We start from the raw sequence: 21,194 nt of genomic DNA, 5'->3' as shown, positions 1-21,194 counted from the left end.
AAACCTGATATTTCCTCAGTTAGGGTCCCATGGTTGGATATGATAGGTCTGCCAGGGTTCCCTTGTTTGTGGATTTTAGGGAGCATGTAAAAAGTCCCCGGGTTAGGTAGCGGGGGGATCAAGGTCTGTAGTTTTTCTTGTAGTCTTGATGGAAATGATTTGATGGTATTTTTGAGTTTTTTGGTGAAAAGGGGAGTAGGATCTTCTTGTAGTTCTTTGTAGTAGGTGGTGTCAGAGAGCTGTCTCTTGGCTTCCTTTATGTAATCCTCACGGTTTAGGACGACTATGGCGCCTCCTTTATCTGCTGGTTTTATCACTATTTGGTGGTTAGATCTTAGTAATTCTATGGCCTTTTTCTCTGGCAGAAAGAGGTTGTTGTGGTGGCATGTGTTGCTGATTATTTCATTGTTCATTCTTTCCCTGAAGCAGTCAATGTAGCAGTCAAAGTTAGGGTTTCATCCGCTGCGAGGTGTCCAATCTGATGTTTTTTTGGGCTTTTTGGCATTGATCCTTTCCTGAATGTTGTCAGAGGATGAGTTGTTGTTGGGAGTGGGTTCAGTTTGGTTGTGGAAATATTCTTTGAGGCGCAGACATCGGAAGAATTCTTCTAGTTCTCCACATTGAAGTATTTTGTTAGGGTATTTTTCTGGACAGAAATTTAGGCCTTTAGAAAGGACAGATTTTTCAGTTTTGGTAAGCGTGTGTGTGTGGAGAGATCGATAATATTTGTGGGTTGGTTGCTGCTTTCAGTTTCATCGAGTCTGAGGTTGGAATGTTGTAAGGTGTTGGTGTTGTTCCTCTGATGGTTGTTTTGTGGTTGCGGAGCTTGTTCTTGGAGTAATTTGTTCCATTTCTTCTTTTTATGTAGGATGAATGCTGTAGAAAGTTTTTCGTAGTCTCTTTGTATCCACTTTATATTGTCAGGGAACATGCATGGATTTCTGTCTTTTAAGTTGGTGTAGTATACGGTGATTTCCTTCCTGAGTTGGTCTCTTTTGGAGTAGAGTAGGTGAAGTAAATGATTTCTAATTTTCTCTGAAGTTCTTCTGCATAGCTGTGAAGCATATTTGGAGTTGTGTGCAGGCTTTTACCTTTGATTCAGGAAATGCAGCTACATGTCTGCTATGGCTCAGAAGCTGGGGGGTGCTACAGCATGCTTCTCTGGCTGTGTGTTCACTTCTTCTTCCTACTGCCCCCAAGGTCTCTGGGATTTACAGTCCAGAATTACAGCAGCAGGACTCTGCAGGGTTGCTCATCACCTCTTCTTCTTGGTTTCAGGTGCCTCTGGGTTTTGTAGTCCATAGTTGCAGCCAGCAGTAAGTTTGAGTGAGGGAAGGGGTGTTTAACCCCACCTCCCTGGCCCCAGACCCCAGCCAGGGTTTGCTGGGGGGCGTGCATTCCCCACCATAGACTGGGCTGCATCCCTGGTTGAGTTGTATCCCCCTGCCCTTGTCAGCCAGCCTTCACTGCTCTGGGTAGAGAGCAGAGGGGAGGGGCCAGCCCTGCTCTTGAGAGCAGACAGCACAGCACAGCCCAAGGCTGGAAACATGCTGGGATGCTGGGGAACTGTAATTTAACTTGAACCAGGAAGGGGTCTGGGACAGAAGTTTCATAAACCAGTCTGACCCAAATCAGTTCAGTCTGATACCACATTCAAGCAGGTTTATTTTAAACCAGTTTCAGCCATTTTGAAACTGGTTTATATGCATGGATCTTCTGTTGTATTACAGGTTTAAACCAGTTTATGATCACTTAAACTCATTTACGTGCAACTTCTGTCCCTAGCCAGTGGGTTCATTGCTATGACTACAGGATTTTAATTCACAGGAGTGACGCATAGGAGGTGCATGCAGGTGCACGTGCACCCTCTGCACGTGGCAGTGCACCCCCTACAAAAAGGCACCGCCACCACTGTCAACAGTGCTTACGGGCGGTTGCCACTCACTGCCACTGACATTTGCGGGTGGTCCATGATCGCTGCTGCCCACTGCCAACGCTGTCGGCAGTGTCTGCAGGTGGTCGCCAACCCCTGCGCGGCGCTCACCGCCCCCCTCCCCTAGCACTGACAGCACCAGGGGCATCTGCGGGAGCTCCCGCTTACTGCCACCATGCTCCTGCTGCCACCATGCCCCCCCCAGCCACCAGGGGAACACGTTGTTCATGCTAAGTCAGCCGCATATAATGGACCGTCAGTTGCATACCCTCTCCAAGCATGTGCCTCATAACTAAGCCCATAGACTTCGGACAGTATGAGATGTATAGCAAATAATATTAGATTTCATTACAAAAAATGCTAACCGAAGTGGCTTTACTACTTAAATTCCATAGTAGTGGTTAATTTGCGGTATGTATAACTATATATACAGACACACATATTTATAAACTTACACCATGCAATTACATTTTATGAATAATGAAAGTAAATTGATTTTTTTTAACAAAGTTTCTAGATACTCAGTTTGCATCTTAGAGTCGACTAAACAGCTCTTGACACTTGAAAAAGGAACCTTTCAAACTTCTTGAGGGAAAATTAATGCTGAAATCTACAGCATAGTCTTAGTTTCAAACAAATGGCCTTCAGGATATAGTACTGTGACAAATAATTGCAGAGCTATGGGACTGGATTATTAGTGACCTCCTAAATTATGCTTTTGGAGAGAAACAGAACTTCTCATCAAGTCCACTGATAAGATAAAGACCAGAAAGAAACCTTGTAAAACTTGGATGAATTTCAGGACAGGATTTTTATCTAATCTTTTGACTAGAGGATAAAATGTGAGGATTCTTTACTAGCGGTGTTGATAGCAGAAAGTGAAAAAAGTCTCCATTTCATAGGATCATAGGAAAGTAGGGCTGAAAGGGACCTCACAGGGTTATCTAGTCCAGCCCCCTGCTCAAGGCAGGATTGTCCTTGACTAAACCATCCCAGCCAAGCATCTATCCAATCTTGAAAATTTCCAAGGATAGCGATTCCACAATTTCTCTGGGTAGCCTGTTCCACTATTTGACCACCCTCATAGTCAGGAAGTTCCTCCTAATGTCCAGCCTAAATTTTCCTTTGCCACAGCTTGAGGCCATTGCTCCTATGCCTGTTTCTACAGCCAGAGGGAAAAGCCCATCTCCATCTTTTCAGTAATTGGCATTTAGGTATCTGAGGATTGTTATTGAATCCCTCCTCAGTCTTCTTTTCTCCAGATTAAATAACCCTACCTCTTTCAGCCTCTCCTCATTAAGTCTTATGTTCATGGACCCTAATAATTAGTGTCACTTTGCATTGGACTCTTTCATAGAATCATAGAAAATTAGGGTTGGAAGGGATCTAAGGAGGTCATCTAGTCCAACCCGCTGCTCAAAGCAGGACTATCTTCAAATATATTATCCCAGCCAAGGCTTTATATAGCCAGGTCTTAAAAACCTGCAGGGATAGAGATTCCACCACCTCTCTGGGTAACCTGTTCCAGTACTTTACTACCATCCTCGTGAGAAAGTTTTTCCTAATAATATCTGACTTAAACTTCCCTTGTTGCAACTTGAGATGATTGCTCCTCATCTGCCACCACTGAGAACAGTTTAGCTGCATGCTCTTTGTAACCACCCTGCAGGTAGCTGAATGCTGCTATTATATCCCTGCCCAGTCTTCGTTTCCAGACTAAATGGGCATTTATACACATGCTCCAGGAGTGGGGGGAAGGAAGGGGGTGGTGCTTTAATTAAAGCAACTCTGAGAGCCACTCTAATTAAAGCAGCCAGAGCACATCATGTATCAGTGTCCCCAAGCTTCAAAATGGCAGTGGGGGTGCTTTATCTAAAGCTTGTCAAATGAGCTTTAGATACGGTGTCCCTGCTGCCATTTTGAAAATGGGGATGCCAATACATGAGATGCAGGAGGTTGCTGGAGTGCAGTAATTGCCATGCTTCAGTAGACTTGATTAATTGAGTCTGCTCCGAGGCACTGGAATTACAGCACGTCAGAGCAGCCTCCCTGCTCATGTATAGGCACCCAGTAAGCCCAGTTCCCTCAGCCTCTTCTCAGAAGTCATGTGCCCCAGCCCCCTAACCATTTTCTTTGCCCTCCGCTAGACTCTCCAAATTTGTCCACGTCCTTTCTGTAATGATCTAACAAGTTATGTATCCATCTTAGAGTACTTAGAGTTTGTATTTCTTTAGCTTGTTAATGAAAATGTCATGGAAGACAGTGTCAAAGGCCCTGAGCAAGTCAAGGTAAATCAAATCCACTGCTCTCCCAGCATCCACGAGCCTGTCACCTTATGAAAGAAGGAAATCAGGTTGGTCAGACATGGTTGACTTGCCCTCAGTGAATCGATGCTGGCTGTTCCTGATCACCCTGTTTTCCTCTAGATGCTTCACAATGGATTCTTTGAGAATGTACTCCAAGATCTCCAGCTATCGAAGTTGGGCAGACTGATCTGTAATTCTCTGGATCTCCTTTCTTCCTTTTTCAAGGATGCACACTATCTTTGTCATTTTCCAATCATCCTCACCCAACCTCCATGAGATGTCTAAGAGGGTAGCTAATGGCTCTGAAATTACTTCAGCCATTTTCTTCAGTACCCTAACTTGCATCCCACTTAGCCCTGCCAACCTGAAAGCATCTAACTTGTCTAAGTAATCCCTAATCTGTTCTACTACTCTAGGTTGTTTGTTTCCTGCCCTATCTTCCCTATCTTTGCTGCCAACCACACTTATCTGGTAGCTGCCCCAATCTTTTATGATAAATATCAATCATACCATACCAATCTTAGGCTGAACTTTGAATCATATGAAATTCTTACCCTTTCTCCAACATATAGCCTCGTTCTTCTCCCACTTGTTTTATATAGCGGTAATTTGAACTGGGATAAGTCCAAAAAAAATTATCCCATTTTCTCTGAGAAGAGAAAAAAAGACAAGGTCCTTGTCCATGAGCCCAATACTGAAGGCAATGTTTTGTTATTAAAGATTAGGATTGGGGCATATAAACTGTGGCCTAACAGGGCATAGAGGGAAGCAAAAAGCATAATGGAAGAAAAGGTCTAGTTATGTTGTGTGAAAACAAATGGGGTATACCAGAGTGACATCCCACAGAACCCCATGTGCATATGTCCCCAAATCTTACACTGGACCTTCCTCAGAAACAAATGGGCATGATCAGAAGAAAAGAGAAGCCAGGAATATCTCTTGTACCTGCTCCCAGGCAAAGTAGAGAGAATACAACATAAACCACTCGTGACCTAGATTCCGCTTGAGCACAAGATAAGGAAAAGAATATGGGCAGCATGATATAGCAGCTAACTATGCTGCCCTTCATGCAAAAGGCAGCATATAGTAGAACTGAGAGTTAGGGAGTCACTGAAAAAACAGCACAGAACCCATGTAGGGGCTGAGATTCACCATGCTTCTCATTTGTTCTCCTGTGAACTTACAGTCAGCATTTACATACAAGACCACATCTGCTGCAAGTCCCAAGGCAGGGCCAGGCATACATTTCTAATGCAATGGATAGACTCTCTCAAAAGAAGCTTTTATGTTAGAGCAAGATCTCCACTTCCTTGCAAAAGGTACTGATTTCCTTTTGTTAGTAATTAAGGGTTCATTCTTGCAAAACCTTTCTACCAGGTATATCACCTGTCATTAAGTATTTTCAGGATTGAACTATAACACACTCTTGGCACATCTACACGAGACATTTACTGTGAAGCAGACCAATTAGCTGCACAGTAAATATCTCATGTCTACACATGAAGAGCTCTTAGGGTGGAGGAAATGAATTAACTCCACAGCAGGTTAGTACTTATAAATACAAGTACTATCCTGCTGTGGAGTTTTTTACTCCACAGCACCACATGTGCAGCCAGGCACAGGGCTGGTTGGGGCACAAGAGTGCTTCAGTGCAAGTGTTGCCTGCTGGCTAGCCCCACACTGTGGCACCCACTGCCCCAGCGAGCCTGTCCGCAGCATGTTGAGCCAGGTCAGATCAGCCCTGGGCTGGCAAGCTGACCCTTGCAGGCCCGGTGCCAGGTGGGCTGCTCCAACTTAGCTCAACATGCTGTGCTTCCAGGCACATGTGTAAATGGCACTCCCAGGAGCAATTAACTCTGTGGTAATAGGACATGTAGACGCATCCGCTCTCTCTAGGCCTACCATTTCAGAGCTAACTAAGCTGGTCATAAAGGAGGCTTGGTTAGACAGCAATGCCACCAGCTAAATTAGTCTGTATACACCAACTCTGTATACTTGTTCTGAACAGTAAGCTCTCTTTTTGTTCTACAGTAAACACAGCACACAGTTTTAATTTGCTTTCTTGCAGCATTACAGAGAAGACTATCTTTATTCACATATCAAGAAACACATTTTACCTTGATTTTAGATACTTGGGGCCAACTTTAAAGTCTGACAATCCTACACACGTGAATCACTTATTATTATTTAATCCACATTAGCACCATACCAGAATTTCAAAACCAAACAGTTCAATCTACAAAATCTCAGGCAGCCATTTTCAGTGCACAAATTTATTATATGGTCAGATATGCTACATATGAAATGCTGGTCCAAATCCATAGGCCTTACTCAGTCTTTACATAGCCAACACTTTAATTACTGATTAAGTAGTAAAAGATGCAAACTAATCAGAACTAACGCATGTATATGACTGATTTCAAACCCACTAATAAAATGTTAGCAATTCATAAAACTACAATTTTAAAGCCAAACATCATGGTCCTGATATTTTTCTCATTAAACTAATGAGAATCATTGCAACCGAAGGAGTTAAACTGGTGTAGAGATGAGTTGACTGAAAGGCAAGTCAGGCCTAATAAGCTTATGAAAACCAAGTATATTGTCATAAAAAGATGCAAAGGCTTAAAATGCATTTTATTACTATCAATGTGTCCCTTAACTTACAGATCCACTGAGTTTTCCAAATACAAAATGAGGAGTTCAATGTCCAAAAGGCACAAAGGAATTTTAATCTTAACTGTGAGTCATGAAACTTGTAAGCCATTCAGGAGCCACAGAAGTAAGGTCCTTGAGAGTCATAGAGGAATTCCATTATGAAGGTAGAACCACTGGAGCATATGATACAAGGTACCCCCAGTCACTGCTGAGTTTAGCTTCTGTCTTGAAAGTCTGAATAGCTTGATGATCTTTGTGTCTTGCCTGTATATGGTAACAGTGTATTTATATTAGCAAAAGGCACACACATATCAAAGCTGTTATATTAGTTCTACATGGATTATATTTTACGTAAACAATGCCTCAGCAAGAATCTCTGTAATTAATGTGTCACCAAGACACATCCTGATGGGCAAAATCATAGCTAATTTTAATTACTGCTGCTAAAGACAGGCACCATAGGGACAGAAGAGTCAATTATTCTGCATCCTAAGCCATTCCAGCAAGGAAGCAGAGTAATACTATGCATTTAAGCACTTGGAGCCAGATCCTTAACTAGTACATATCATAGCAGCTACACCTAGTCAATGCAGCTGCTCTGATCTTCACCATATGATCTGTCCCCTAAAGGCTGACCCACAGCATTTCAATATGCTTCCCAAACACTTGATTCCTATTACTGAATGAAAAGGCAAGCTCCCACTGCTCTAGTTCTATTCCCATCAAAATAATTAGTAATACTTTCAATGTGCTCACTGTGAGCAGGAATAGATGCCTTAAAGACTTTCTTTGCTTTCAGCTCTCTAGGGATCCATACAGTGTCTCCACTGCAGTTTGAGAGCACTCCAGCAGTGCTTCAAATGGCATGGTTTATATCTATCACGTGTGGTTTGTTCTCTCATCCTTCTAATACCAGTAAATATAATTTGAGAAATCTATGATCTTTGATTGCTGCTAAAGCACATACCAGGTGTGTCTACATGAGATGCTTAATGTGCAGTAGACTAATTCTACTGCACATTAGCAAGCACAGCAAAAACCGTGCTAATACACTAGTTCATAGATTCATAGATGTTAGGGTCGGAAGGGACCTCAATAGATCATCGAGTCCGACCCCCTGCATAGGCAGGAAAGAATGCTGGGTCTAGATGACCCCAGCTAGATGCTTATCTAACCTCCTCTTGAAGACCCCCAGGGTTGGGGAGAGCACCACCTCCCTTGGGAGCCCGTTCCAGACCTTGGCCACTCTAACTGTGAAGAGGTTCTTCCTAATGTCCAGTCTAAATCTGCTCTCTGCTAGCTTGTGGCCATTATTTCTTGTAACCCCCGGGGGCGCCTTGGTGAATAAAAACTCACCAATTCCCTTCTGTGCCCCCGTGATGAACTTATAGGCAGCCACAAGGTCGCCTCTCAACCTTCTCTTGCGGAGGCTGAAAAGGTCCAGTTTCTCTAGTCTCTCGTCGTAGGGCTTGGTCTGCAGGCCCTTAACCATACGAGTGGCCCTTCTCTGGACCCTCTCCAGGTTATCCGCATCCCTCTTAAAGTGCGGTGCCCAGAATTGCACGCAGTACTCCAACTGCGGTCTGACCAGCGCCCGATAGAGGGGAAGTATCACCTCCTTGGATCTATTCGTCATGCATCTGCTGATGCACGATAAAGTGCCATTGGCTTTTCTGATGGCTTCGTCACACTGCCGACTCATGTTCATCTTGGAGTCCACTAGGACTCCAAGATCCCTTTCCACTTCCGTGCCACCCAGCAGGTCATTCCCTAGGCAGTAGGTGTGCTGGACATTTTTCCTCCCTAGGTGCACCACTTTGCATTTCTCCTTGTTGAACTGCATTCTGTTGTTTTCTGCCCACTTGTCTAACCTGTGCAGGTCTGCTTGCAGCTGTTCCCTGCCCTGTTTTAGTTTACTGCACATAAAACGTCACACAAAAAGGGTATGTCACACTAATGTGCTGTATGGCAACCTACTGTGCATTTATTTAGTATGTGATTATACAAGTACTAAATTTTATATAGGCACATCCACCTACGACCACATTTTCACATCAGTTTAATCAGAAGTAATTTTACTGAAGTGATACCACTGTCTTCACTCTATTTGGAATGTGTTCAGACAGATAAATATGTTGTAAGACAAATTCTGCCCATAGTTACCCCTGTGGAACCCATCAACTGAAAGGAGAAATCATTGAGTTGATTTTTTCTTTTTTGGACCTATAGGCTGAGTTTGTGCTTAGTGTCTTGGAAGTCTATTACAATGTGACTCTTTAGAATTGCTTTCGAGTGTTATACCATGAAATTGAGTAGATATAAGGGAAGAAAAATAGAAAAAATATAAAATTTCCTGTTTAAAATCTGTTAAGGCTACACACATACACATTCCATACACTGGAATAATAGAAACTCCACTGAAAATGTCTGTTAACTTTGAGACCCCCAAGGAAGGCTACTGCAATACCCAGAAGCTTGTCTAAGTCTTTCCCAACCATGCAGTTGGCCCAATATAAGATATCACTCCAAAAAATCCTTGCTTTTCCCATATATCTTGAATTGTCATGGCTACAATATCACTTCAATGCTAACCTTGTTCATCTTGCGTAATTTCATTCTACTGCCCCCACAGACCCACCTCCCTCAAATCAGAACAGCCAGGCAGAATTAAAGAAACATATTGCTCACATGAAGAAATGAAATAGAAAAAAATAAGAGTAGTAATACATCCTAAAGAATTCTGGAGAAGATTTTCAAAAGTATTTATGGATTTAGGATTCTTCTATAAACAGCAAGTTACATTTGGGCCACTTGAAAGAGGACTACATTTCAGGAAGCGCTCAGCATCCACTCTCTTAAATCATACTCCTTTAAAGGTGCCTCAAGCTAGGTACCTTAAAAAAGAGCTTGCCTCATTTTGTTTTCATACATACCACTACATACCACTACTCATGTGCTGATTGATCCAGTCCATGAAAACAGCAACATTTGTATAGACTCCTGGGTAGCTTTTTCTTCCACAGCCAAAGCCCCAGCTTATTATTCCATTGAGGGTGTAAAATCCTGAATCTTCTGAAGGACAAACTAATGGGCCACCGGAGTCACCCTACACAAGGGAAAATGGCTTATCTTACTCAACAGTTCTTTGTACATGCCATTTTGGCTACACTGCTGGACTGGCAAAGTGTTTCCTGATTAATATAATAAGCCTCCTTCGTGCGCAGTAAAACAATTTCCGCCACTCCTGTCTCGGCACTCCCCATTTTAAAATCAAAGCTCTTGCTAATTCCCCAATAAAAATCATACCTGCATTTTTAAATTAAAACTTACTGTACATGAATCCTTTCCCTCTTCTTGAGGAAATCCAGCACAGAGCATCCTTTGGGTCACTTTACCAGAACGGTTCAGATAGTACTTCTGACATGTCTCAAGTACAAGGATGGGGACTTCCAGCTGCTGAAGCTTTTTGGTCTTTTCTCTGTCTTGAAGTGAAAGACATCTTAAAAATTAGCCACAAGCTTTGTAGATGAAAAATAACCTTTCTTCTATCAATGCAGGACCGCCCTCTACTGTGCATTCCCTTGTCCAGCCTTCCCCTAAAATGATTAAAGTAATGATGCTTCCACCATATCCCCCTTTGCGATTGTCCCCCATTTATGCCACCTGGTCGTTTTATTCCCATGCATCCCTCCCGCAATCTACATAACCATAGGAGCCCAACAAAGATATGATTAACTTTCCCACATGCCCAAGAGCACTTGCTAAAATAAAATGTTCACACTGCATGGCCCCATGAAGTAGAGAAGGCTGTGTACCTTCATCGTATGCACCCCATCCTGTGATAGTGCACACTTGAGAAGGCTGAACCTCCTCTTCTTCCTCTGGAAGGCACACTGGGCGCACATAGTGATTAAATTTTAAAGGCTCTGTCAATTGCAATAATGCAATGTCTGAATCCATGGTGGTCTCGTTAAAATTTGGATGCATGATGCATTGCTTCACTGATCTTTTCTAGGAGAGAAGGTAGGACACAGCAATTCATGAGTGAGTTGGGACCATGGTGCTTTATAGCATTCTAGCTTTACATAGCATTAAGAAGAGCAGACATTCTTAATGAGTAGCTATTGAAAGCAACAACTTCTTATGCTAGGTAAGGAATACACACTTTTAGGACACAGGGAACAGAGACTATTCAGGAAACTATTTTCTCTATTTTTCCATGACAGTGGGAATCTGCACTAGATTATTGTTGTTTTGGACAGAGTTAGCAGGCCCTAACAGAAGTAAATCCACAATACTGGAGCAGATCTGTCTGCGGCATGCCCCAGCTATGCACCAGTCCCTTTGCACGATACATTAGGTAGAGTCTGGAGCTTCACTACTGCTCTGAGCAGAGTTCTGTGCTAGCCCTTAACCTTTCTTGTGCAAATACATGGCCTTCATTTACATTTGTGCAGTTATTCAGCCACCACATACTATACCAGGCTGCTGCATGCCAGACCATATCAATTAATGAAATGCATTTAGCATACAATTGAGACATCATTCATAATACCTGACTGTGCTCTTGCTCTGTAATATCATGGAGTCCAGCAACCACCATCCATAAATCTTTGTACTGTTTCCTCAAAGAGAAGAAAGTAAGGACATTCTCAGGGCTAATTGCACTGTGAAGAGTATCAGATGATTAACCTTACCAAAATAAAACACTCCATCAAGCAAGGCCTGCCATCTGGGTTAATTTTAAACCAAGGGAGAATCAGGGGAGATCACTCTCATAATTCAAGGGAAATTTGCCATTGACTTCAATAGGAGCATGACAAAATCCTGTGACTTGCTGGTGGACTTTGTCAGTAGAACAATTTGAGCTGGGAGAGGAAGGAGCTCTTTAGTGACTGTGCTTTGGCAGAACACCTAGCAAACCAGTGTGGTCCACCCTCTAGACAGAGAGAAATTTTAACCCTGTTCTTTGAGGACTGGTTATTTTTCCTAAAAAAATAATAAAATGACTTTATAGAATCACAGACCAAATATACGACAGAATAGCTTTGTTGCACCCTTTACAGCAACAAAGCAGTGCAGTATTTAGCTGTGTAAATCAATTTACACAGTGATGAGACAGTACTTAAGGATTTTGATTTGAGGGGATTATAGAGTTTTTTTTAACAGAAGAATAATACACATGTGGGAAAATTTCCAAAGCCACCCAAGTTACTTAGAAATTTCAGTCTTGTTTTTCTAAGGTGGCCTGGGCACTAACGTTCATGTTCCATTGGAAATGTAGTGGGTTTAGAATCCTAAATGCCTAACTCACTTTGAAGGCAGGACTAAACATTTCTGAAAATTTAGCCCAACCTTTAAGACGATTCCAAAATTATTTCAGAATATATCTAGGAGCAGTGGGAGAAGATGCTGTTTGCAGAAATAGAACCTGCCCCCCCCCCCCCCCCCCCCAACACACACACACACACACACACACACACACACACACACACACACACACACACACACACACACACACCTCACTCCATGAAAACATAGTCTGTTAGTAAGAAGAGGCTCCTTAATTTATATGTGTTTTTACACAAAGATATATTTGACTATACAAGACAATGAAGACAGTCATATACATTCTCTTAACATTAGCCAGAAACTACTCAAGAATTGCTTTCTGCAACTGGGTATATTTTTAAAGGAATGCTCCTGCTGAGGTCCACAATCAACTCCTTAAAAAAAGGAGTTTCTTCTGGCCCAGAATGTTAATGATCACCTTAATAATGGCAAGCCTTTTAACTCAAGCCTGAGACCCATGGAGATCATAGGGGACCTTCTTGATTTGTAGGTGCCACTGCAGGACATTCTCAAATGCTGTCCCTGTGCACAGAACAATTCCAAAAGCACCCCTCCTCCACCCCAAAGCTGGAGAAAACAAAAAAAAAGTATTTGGGAATTAGACATTTCATTAGGCCATTAAGAGAGAGACATCTGAAGTGGATTTCTTCAAATGAAGTCCCCCTGCCAGAACCATTACACTTTGGAGAGCTTCAAATTCAGAGTACTTCAGGCCATGCACAGAGGTGCAGCCCCTCTGTCATGCCCTCCTTCCCCAAGTTGGAGTGCTTCAATATAATCCCAGTGGCATTCAGTAGCATGCTTTCCAGCCAAGGGTTGCTTAGTCCTGCAATTCAACTCCCCTCATCCCCACAGGTTGGGGTAAGGAGTGTTGCAGATAGCCAGTAAGCACTCTCCTGTGCCTCCTGGTTCCAGAGTCCTGGGGCTCAAGAATTTGCTGAGAAGAGCCAAGCACCCCCCTGCCAGAACCAGGAGACTTGAGGCCCTACGCCTCCCCACGAGACCCAGAAGAACAGAGCCAGGAGTGAACATATGGAAAGATTTCTTTCATGTTTTTCAGGCTTCAGACACTGCTGAGGATGACCCAATTCACAGGAAAAGTGATCACTGGCTGTCCACCCTGTCTACCCAACTCTTCCTACAGTCACCCTGTGGGGGACAGGGGTAAAGAGGAGCACCGTGGAGTGCTGGAGGACCAAGCTACCTCCTGTCATGTTATGCTTAAGCATGCACACAACTGAGAGTGCTTTAAAATGAAGCACTTCAAAGAAGTTGGTGTTTCATCCAGAATAATTTTTGACTGCTTCAGCCATTTTTAGAGCACTTTATAGTGTGTGTAGGTGAGTTGCTGGCTATCTGAAGTGCTTCAAGCATAATGTATGTCCAAGATCTTAGTTTCTTTTTATGTAGCAATCTGATTGAATGAGAAAATATTAGCTGCTGATGCTTTTAAACTGACCGAACACAACAAAACTCCAGACACAAACATCACGTCATAAGGGCATCTTGTGATAAAGAACTAAGCACTAAAAACTAGGAAGATCTACCCATATGTACCTACTTATGACTAAAACAGTGAGCAGCTGTGACAACCCAGTCTTTGGCAAGAACTGCTCCTCCACACACATGTTCTGCTGAAATCTGGATGCTGACCTGCCAAGGCCATGAGTAGGGTACAGCTTCCTCACCTCCAACTATCCTACTGAAGAGAAACCTGGGTTGGTTTGAAGGCACTCCACAGATATAATCTGGAACAGAAAAGGTTCACAGAATCAAGGGAGGGCTGTTTTCAGGAAGGGACTTGGGGCAGTGTTTACGATGAGCTTAACCTGCTTTTACAGTAGCAGTATCATACCTCAGGAAAATTTGTTTAACCCTAAACCTCTTCCATTGCAATGGATCAAAATGTCTAGGGTCAATATCACCAGGAGAGGATTCTCTTTTTAGGAACAGAAATCTGCAGGGGAGAGTGTAACTGCCTATAATAGTATTATATATAAACATAGTGCTTTATATGTTATTTTGAAGAATTTAGGCTCAGGCCTGTAATATTTTGTGAACTCACCTCATTCTTTATAAATCTTTGAGGCAATTAAAGGAATTTTTAACACTATGGCCATGATTCTCCATTGTCCTTCACCTTGTGCAATGATTTACTTTGGTGTGAAGGTATATAACATTTTATACCACTTCGTATTCTCAGCAAAGCAGCATTTTACTTTTGCTTTCCCCTAGCATGAAAGACTGTACAAGACGAGAAGCACATGACAGCAAACACATACTATCCTGAAGACAAACAGCATGGAGCTCCTAATTTACATCCAAATTGTACTCTGTATTTCCAGTGAAGAAAGTTTATCCTTGACTTCCTTACCTGGAATTTCTGTTTCATTTATGGCCACATGGACATCTTCAAGAAATGTTGTTTCGTTGTTTGAATCTGATATATTTAAATCTATAGCAAGTGAAAATAACATATTGGTTATCACTGTGTTACTCCAAAACACAAAAGCAAACTGGTACTTTTTTGTGGAGTTTGCAACCTTTTGCAAAAGAAAAAGATCTAATGGTGGTAATTTTTTTTGGTACCTCTGCTTTATTACTATTCATAGTTGACTCTTTGGTGGAGCTGCTATTCTAAGGAGACTCAAATAGGGAGCATCTTTTCTGAGTGCTTGGAAAATGTTTAGCCTCCAAAGCGTTACTACCATGAATAATAATAACGGGCACATCTACACAAGATGCTTTACTGTACAGTAGAGCTAATTACTGCCTAGTAAGTGTCATCATCTACATGTGCTGATCCTTACTGCACAGTAATTTGCTCTACTTGGCAATTAATTTGCTACCTGCAAACACAAGTAGAAAATTAACTGTTGAGTAATTATTGTGCAGTACAGCATGTGTAGATCGCTGACCATGAGCAAAACTGCTTCCAGCCAGCTAGGCAGCAGGGGGAGGGAGATTGCTCCCTGCCCCTGGGAACTGCCTACTACCAGGGTGGGCTCTGCCGCTGGAGCCTAGGCAGGGACAATGTTCCCCTGCCCTGGCAGCAAGGAGCTCCCAGCCCCTGCTCTGTGATTGCAGAGGCAGGGCTGTGAAATTATTCCCAGCCCCAGCTCCACAATCATGGAGCTGAGGCTGGGAACAATCTCCCAGCCCCCACTCAATGATCATGATTGCACAGCAGGGGGTGGGAGCTCCCTGCATAGGAGGAGTTCCCCACCTAGCCTGGAGCTGGCTGGGATCCGCCCCTGACCAGGACAGTTCCCGGCCAGGCCTAGGCTGCACAGAGAAGTCTGCACATGCAGCCTGGAGGTGGTGGGGGACTGTCCCAGTCAGGGGCAGGTCCCAACCCTTCAGATTTTTCCCAGTCCCATGCCCCAATCGGGCAATCAAGGCACAGTCTTTCCAAGCCCTCTGGCCCCTGATCACAGAGCAGGGGCCGGGAGCTCCCTGCTGCCGGGGCAGAGGGCCTGCCTCGGCAGCAGGCAGCTCTTGGGGACAGGGAGCAATGTCCTAGCCCCTTCCAGGAGACAGCTGTCTCCTAGCCCCATGCTCCCTGCCAGGCTCTAGGCTAACACCCAGGGGAGGCTAGAGCTCCCCCTGGCTGCTGCAGGGGCCAGTGCAGGGCCGGAGAGGATGGGAGCAGACCCCACAGAGTAGCTAAACTCACCAGGTCAAATTCTGGGTCTGTTAAAGTCAATTTAGTTTTGCTGTTGACTTAAACTGAGTCAAAATTTCACCTGTTGTGTCTAATGCATTATTCTTGTGCAGGCTTAACTCAAGACCTTTGTAGTGCTACTTCTGGCTGGACTTATCTGGAAGGTGTTTATTGCACGTGCCTCCGCAATTAAAATAACACCTACATATTAAAGATAATTGCTCAGTCATGAAATATTCTATTATGCAGAGGGATTGTACAGTGATCTGGGAGAAGGACTAAGTTCCAATCCTGGCTTTTGCAAACTACACCTTCTGTGACATTGATCTTTCTAATTCAATTTATTTTCCCAGATGTAAAGTAAGGAAAGTAATGTAGTAGGAATCAGATATCACAAGCCAGGAAATAAATCTCCTAGCCCCATGAAGCCCCCCAGGTCTGGGGGACTACAACAGGGGACTATAGCCCTGGGGGGTGCATGACACTGCCAGGGCTGGAAGATCATGGCTGCTGCAATCTCCCAGTCTCAGGGGTGCATGAAACCCCTGGGGATGAGAGATGACAGCAGCCATGATCTCCCAGCCCCAGGGGTTTCATTAGGGTGGCCATTGGCCCTGTTTTATACCCTACCATCCTGTTTTTAAACCTGCTGTCCGCAGTTTATTTCTCAATTAGGACCAAAGCCCTGTTTTTCAGTTTGTTGGTGGAAATACATGTCAGTCATTTGTCCTCATGATTCTGTTGGCTGTGCCTAGAGGTAGCGTGGTGCATAGCCAGGAGAAGCAGGGTTCCCAGCCACAGAAAGGGGGACGTGGCCTTTTTCTGATGGCTCCACCCCTTGCTGCTGATTGGCCAAGGCAGCAACCCCACCCTTCACAACTGAATGGCTGAGGGGCACACCCCTCAACAAGGGGGATGTCCTCTATTCTGGGGATGCCAGTGGCCACCCTAGGTTTAATGCAGCCCCAAGGCTGGGAGATGACAGCCACGCCCTGCAGATGGGCATCCACAGCTTCAGGACTCTGAGTCACTGTGCTGCTGGGACCCAGATTTGGTAGCTGCTGGGGCCGAGAGTCCCCTCAGTTGTAACCGAGTGTAAAGTTAGTACTCATTTTCATGGTCTAACTTTATAGCTTTGGAGCTTTTTGTGGTGTCATAGCTGCTTTGCATGTGTAGCTGGTCTCAAGGCAATTGCATAATAGACCAGCTAACTGAACAATAACTGTAACATGCAGGGGGGCTTCACTGGCAGCTTTTAAATCCCCAACTGTCTGTACTTATCAGTCTCCTTCTATTTAGAATTTGTACAGAGCTTAGCATAATGGGGTCCTGTTCCTTGGCTAAGGCTTTCAGGTACTATGATAATATGAACAATGATTATAAGAAATATTCTCTATAGTTAAAAGTAGAACATGGTGGGACTAGTCAAATTTCAAAAGAAGAAAGGAGGGCATTTTTAAATTGTGATGACTGCATAAACATTCTGAAGTAAACTTTCTGTCCTTATAATAACACCTGAATTTTATACTTCCAGTGATTTAAAAGCCATGGCATTCTAAATTACTGTGAGATAATTGATCACAGCTGGAGTCTTCATTCCTGACTGCATTTTTAGTTCTGAATAGGTCTTGAAAAAACACTGGCGTAGCAGAGAGGCTTCAATACCACAGAGAAGAATTTTTCATTGAAAGGCTGCCCTTCTTCATCTACGTGTGAGAGAGAAAAAGAGCAGCTGAAGAGATTTTAGGGCCAAAACAGGTCATTATCATCCTCTTCTAAGCTGACCTCTTGCAGAAGGGAGGTGGTAGAATTTTATCTGGCAGCTAGGACTGGATTTCATATTTATTCCAAGGAAAATTACCTACGTCTTACATCTTTCTACGGAAATCACTGGTCATTAGGAGTGCTTCACAGTGCTGAAAATCAAGTCAAAAGCAGGCAGGATTTTTCTCCTTTTAAAGGTGGGATACAATTAAAAAAAAGTCATGGCCAATAAGCCATGAAAAAGCTGACTGAAAAAAACAAAACATCCTATAGGAACATGTCAACTTACCTATTCATTTGGAACTGAAAACAAAATCTAAATGAAGACTTTTGAAACATGTCAAAATATTCCATTTTATCCTTTCAATACAGATTTTTCATTTATTGTATGTTTTTGAATCTGTCAAAACAAAATGTTTTACCTGAACCCCCTCCAGTCTTTTTTTCTAGAAATGTTTGTGAGAATTTTGATATTTCTGTTTTTTCCAAATCCCTTATAGAATGAAAATTCTGAGTTTTGGCCATCTCTACATAAAAAGATAACTAGCAGCCCACAGAATCTAGAATGGCTTTTCACCATCAGTCTGCTTCTTGATACAGGCTACCAGGGCATAAATGGAATGCATATTTAAAATATCAATCAAAATGTGTGTTACTGTCCATATTTAGGACCTTGATTTGCTACAGCAAGTTTTTAGTTTGGGATTGAGTATCCAACTTGAATTTATAAATACGTAATTCACACCTTTATCTAAAATGCAAGCCTATGGGTTTTGTAAGCATTGCCTTTCTATGTCCACTCTATAAAGTAGACCTTTCATTCTAAGGCCCAGTGGATTCATATAGAACTTTTCTAGTTGCTACAGACTGGCTCAGTTAGGATCTACTCAAAGCAAAAATCAAATGAATTATTAAGATTCCCTGCTGAGCCTTCTGTGCTGTCCCTGAGGAAAAGCAGGCTGCCGCTTGTATTCATTGCTTCTTTACCTGCCATATGAATGAAGGAGATTGTGGCTTGAAATCCCCCAAAACATTCTGTTTCATCTGATTTAAAGATGATCAGCATCACATTAGAGAAACTCAGGACAGGCGGTGGAACAGCAAATCCACAACACTTGGCTGGAGATGATAGAACAATGATCCACAATTGATTAGAGAACTCCACATTTTGGAGGCAATAGAAAAGAAGGGGAAGAAAAAAGAGTGAAGGATATATTTTTCCAAAACACAAATATGTATAGAAATAAAACTATACATTAAAACTAACTTTTCTCTAACAAACATAGGTGTAACTTAAAAATGAATATGGTGCACCAAAATTTACCACAAATACCATGAAGCTAGCAGGGATGTTCAATGTCTCCTTTCCTCTGCAGGGAAGTGCTGCTACCCAGCAAAGACACCGAAGTAGTTAATGTTGATAATATTCTCAGTCTCCCCATTTCCTGCACTGTCTGGCCCTATATCAAAGCAACACTCTTCAGTTGCTTTCAGACCCCTAAACTACAACACTTCCATTTATTGGAACAGTAATAGAGACCTTGGGTCATGGCTCCAGCTCTATACTTTTACACATGAAAGATATATATAGCAGGCAAAGCAGTGGCCAAGACAATCCTGCCTTTCCAAAGTGACCTGCAGGAGTCACTGTAAAAGAAATTGAAGTTAGGACAGGCTTAAGGGCATCCTAGGACTGCACTCAACAACACTGGCTTCTGAATAAAGTGTGGTACTAACTACCTGACCCTATTTACTGGGAATAGGGTCAACATAGAGGTGAACTGTGCCAAATTCTCCAATGTACACTCATGTAAACTAGAAGTAACTCCAGTGAGGTAAACAGTGATAGTAATATCAAAGCTCAACTAAAATAAAGAAGAGGCCTCTGAAAAGCAGATCTCATAACTATTTTGTTTAACCAATGTTTCAAAGACCAGTGCTATAAAACACTCATATTACTAATTTCCTTCCTTAAAATATAAGAATTTAGGAATGCATGTAATATACAATGTAGAAGTGCCTGAGATTTAAATGACCTATACATGTTTATATGGCAGAGAAACATCATTTTTTTCAACATCAAGAAAAGTATAGAGCAATGATTCTCAACCAGGGTGCTTTGAGAACCTTTCAAGAGTGCTGTGGGGTGCCACATGATGTTAGCACTGTTAAGTTTACAAACATGTTTCACAAGACAAACCCAGATATTTCAAACAGAAATCCATAGTTGTGGTTTTTCTGAGTTCTTTGCTCTACTATTTTTCTGTAAGCAAAAAAAAAAAAGAGTGAAAACTAAACTGGAATTTTCCAAGGGGTGCCTAGTTGAGAGCCTTGGGTGTGTCCCCATGTGCAGGGTTGTGCAGTTGCCATAGCAAAAATAGCAGGAGTACAAATTTGTGCCACTGCTTTTTGCCACTGTGCATGCCCCTGCACATGGGGTTGGTATGGGGCAAATTGTCCCAGGTGCAGTAGGACAGGCTGAGGCCAGCACCTGGGCTGGCTTCAGCAGCCTGGCTTGCACTCCTGGGGGCCTCCAGAGGCAGTAGCAGTGGCAATCTGCTACTCTGGCTGGCCAAGCTCCCTTTCTGGTGGCACACACTGCTGCTGTATACGCTGCACTGCTTTTTTAGCAGTTTTTTTTTTTTTTTTTTTTTACACCAGGATCTCCCAGTCTCAAAAAAACCCACCATGCTGCCAATTAGCAGCACATGCACTGTGTGTGCATTCTTGGGGATGCACCCCTTAGCCGCGTCCAGATGAGCAAGCACTTGCATGTTGCGGTGTCTCAAAGCAGTTTGAGATGCCACAAGAGGCATACTGGGATTGAAAAAATGTTCCCTGTGCTGCATATTTGCAGTGTGGACTCTAAATTTGATACTGGGAAATCCCGGTATAAAAAAAAGCATGCTGAAAAAAAATGGTGCAAGGCACACACCTGAAGCATGCCCTGAAGCAACCGGAGACTGGGTCCTCCAGAGAGACACTCTAGCACTTAGCCAGAGCATCTCTATGCCTATGTCTCTATACCTAGCCAGAGCGTCTCTACATGCCCCCTCCCTCCCCCATGGCGCACAGCTTCCCTGCAGCAGCAGCAGGCTGCCAAGGCGCTCGTGGACTGCTCCTGGCAGAGGCCCCAACGGCTGCACATGGTGCACTTTGCCAGCCCAGCCTGCTGGCGCACACCCTCAAACAGGACCAGGCCAGCTCTTGCTGTCACCCGGGCTGCTGGGACCACACGCGAGAGCTGTGCACCCTCGGGTCCCATGCACCACTGGACCAGGCCGGCTCCATGGAGGCAGGACCCAGCCCAGCTCAAGGGCATGTTGCTCTTGTGTCCTACCAGCAGGCTAGTCCAGTGCAGTATGCCATGTGCAGCCACCAAGGCTCTCTTCCAGGTGCTGGCCATGAGCAACCCAATGGCTATTGCTGCTGCTGTGAGGCTGTGCACCATGTGGGGGCAGGGAGGGGGGGCAGGCGGGGGACCCACCCCTCCCACACAGTCCCCCCACCCCCACAT

At 43.5% G+C, this 21,194-nt stretch overlaps 2 protein-coding genes across 7 annotated transcripts in view; both read right to left on the bottom strand.

The window, feature by feature from the left end:
• LOC102383556 (NADH-cytochrome b5 reductase 2) overlaps positions 1 to 1,972 on the bottom strand; it is an 18,936-nt gene extending 16,964 nt beyond the window's left edge. Inside the window, 1 exon segment of the mRNA XM_025209283.1 lies at positions 1,929 to 1,972. Coding sequence (XP_025065068.1) covers positions 1,929 to 1,972 — 44 coding nt within the window.
• Positions 1 to 21,194, bottom strand: part of OVCH2 (ovochymase 2) — a 64,495-nt gene that overhangs the window by 16,787 nt on the left and 26,514 nt on the right. For 2 of the 6 annotated variants that reach the window (XR_003095082.1, XR_003095081.1), the window contains exons 14-20: positions 18,665 to 18,796; positions 14,624 to 14,704; positions 13,811 to 13,997; positions 11,453 to 11,564; positions 10,713 to 10,908; positions 10,228 to 10,379; positions 9,831 to 10,003 (exon numbers count right to left, since the gene is read on the bottom strand). Coding sequence is in view for 3 of the 6 variants with exons in the window: in XM_025209281.1 (XP_025065066.1) it covers positions 7,112 to 7,161; positions 9,841 to 10,003; positions 10,228 to 10,379; positions 10,713 to 10,908; positions 11,453 to 11,564; positions 13,811 to 13,997; positions 14,624 to 14,704; positions 18,665 to 18,796 (1,073 nt within the window). In the remaining 3 variants the exon portion in view is untranslated. Of the gene's footprint in view, positions 1 to 6,130; positions 7,162 to 9,830; positions 10,004 to 10,227; positions 10,380 to 10,712; positions 10,909 to 11,452; positions 11,565 to 13,810; positions 13,998 to 14,623; positions 14,705 to 18,664; positions 18,797 to 21,194 lie in introns of those variants that run through there. The other 4 variants (XM_025209282.1, XM_025209281.1, XM_014521936.2 and 1 more) reach the window with 4 other exon arrangements.

The sequence above is a fragment of the Alligator sinensis genome, unplaced genomic scaffold, assembly GCF_000455745.1.
Source record: "Alligator sinensis unplaced genomic scaffold, ASM45574v1 scaffold1072_2, whole genome shotgun sequence".
In the NCBI taxonomy this organism is placed as follows: domain Eukaryota; kingdom Metazoa; phylum Chordata; order Crocodylia; family Alligatoridae; genus Alligator; species Alligator sinensis.
The sequence above is the reverse complement of the archived record's forward strand: the minus strand, read 5'-3'. Positions and strand labels throughout refer to the sequence as shown.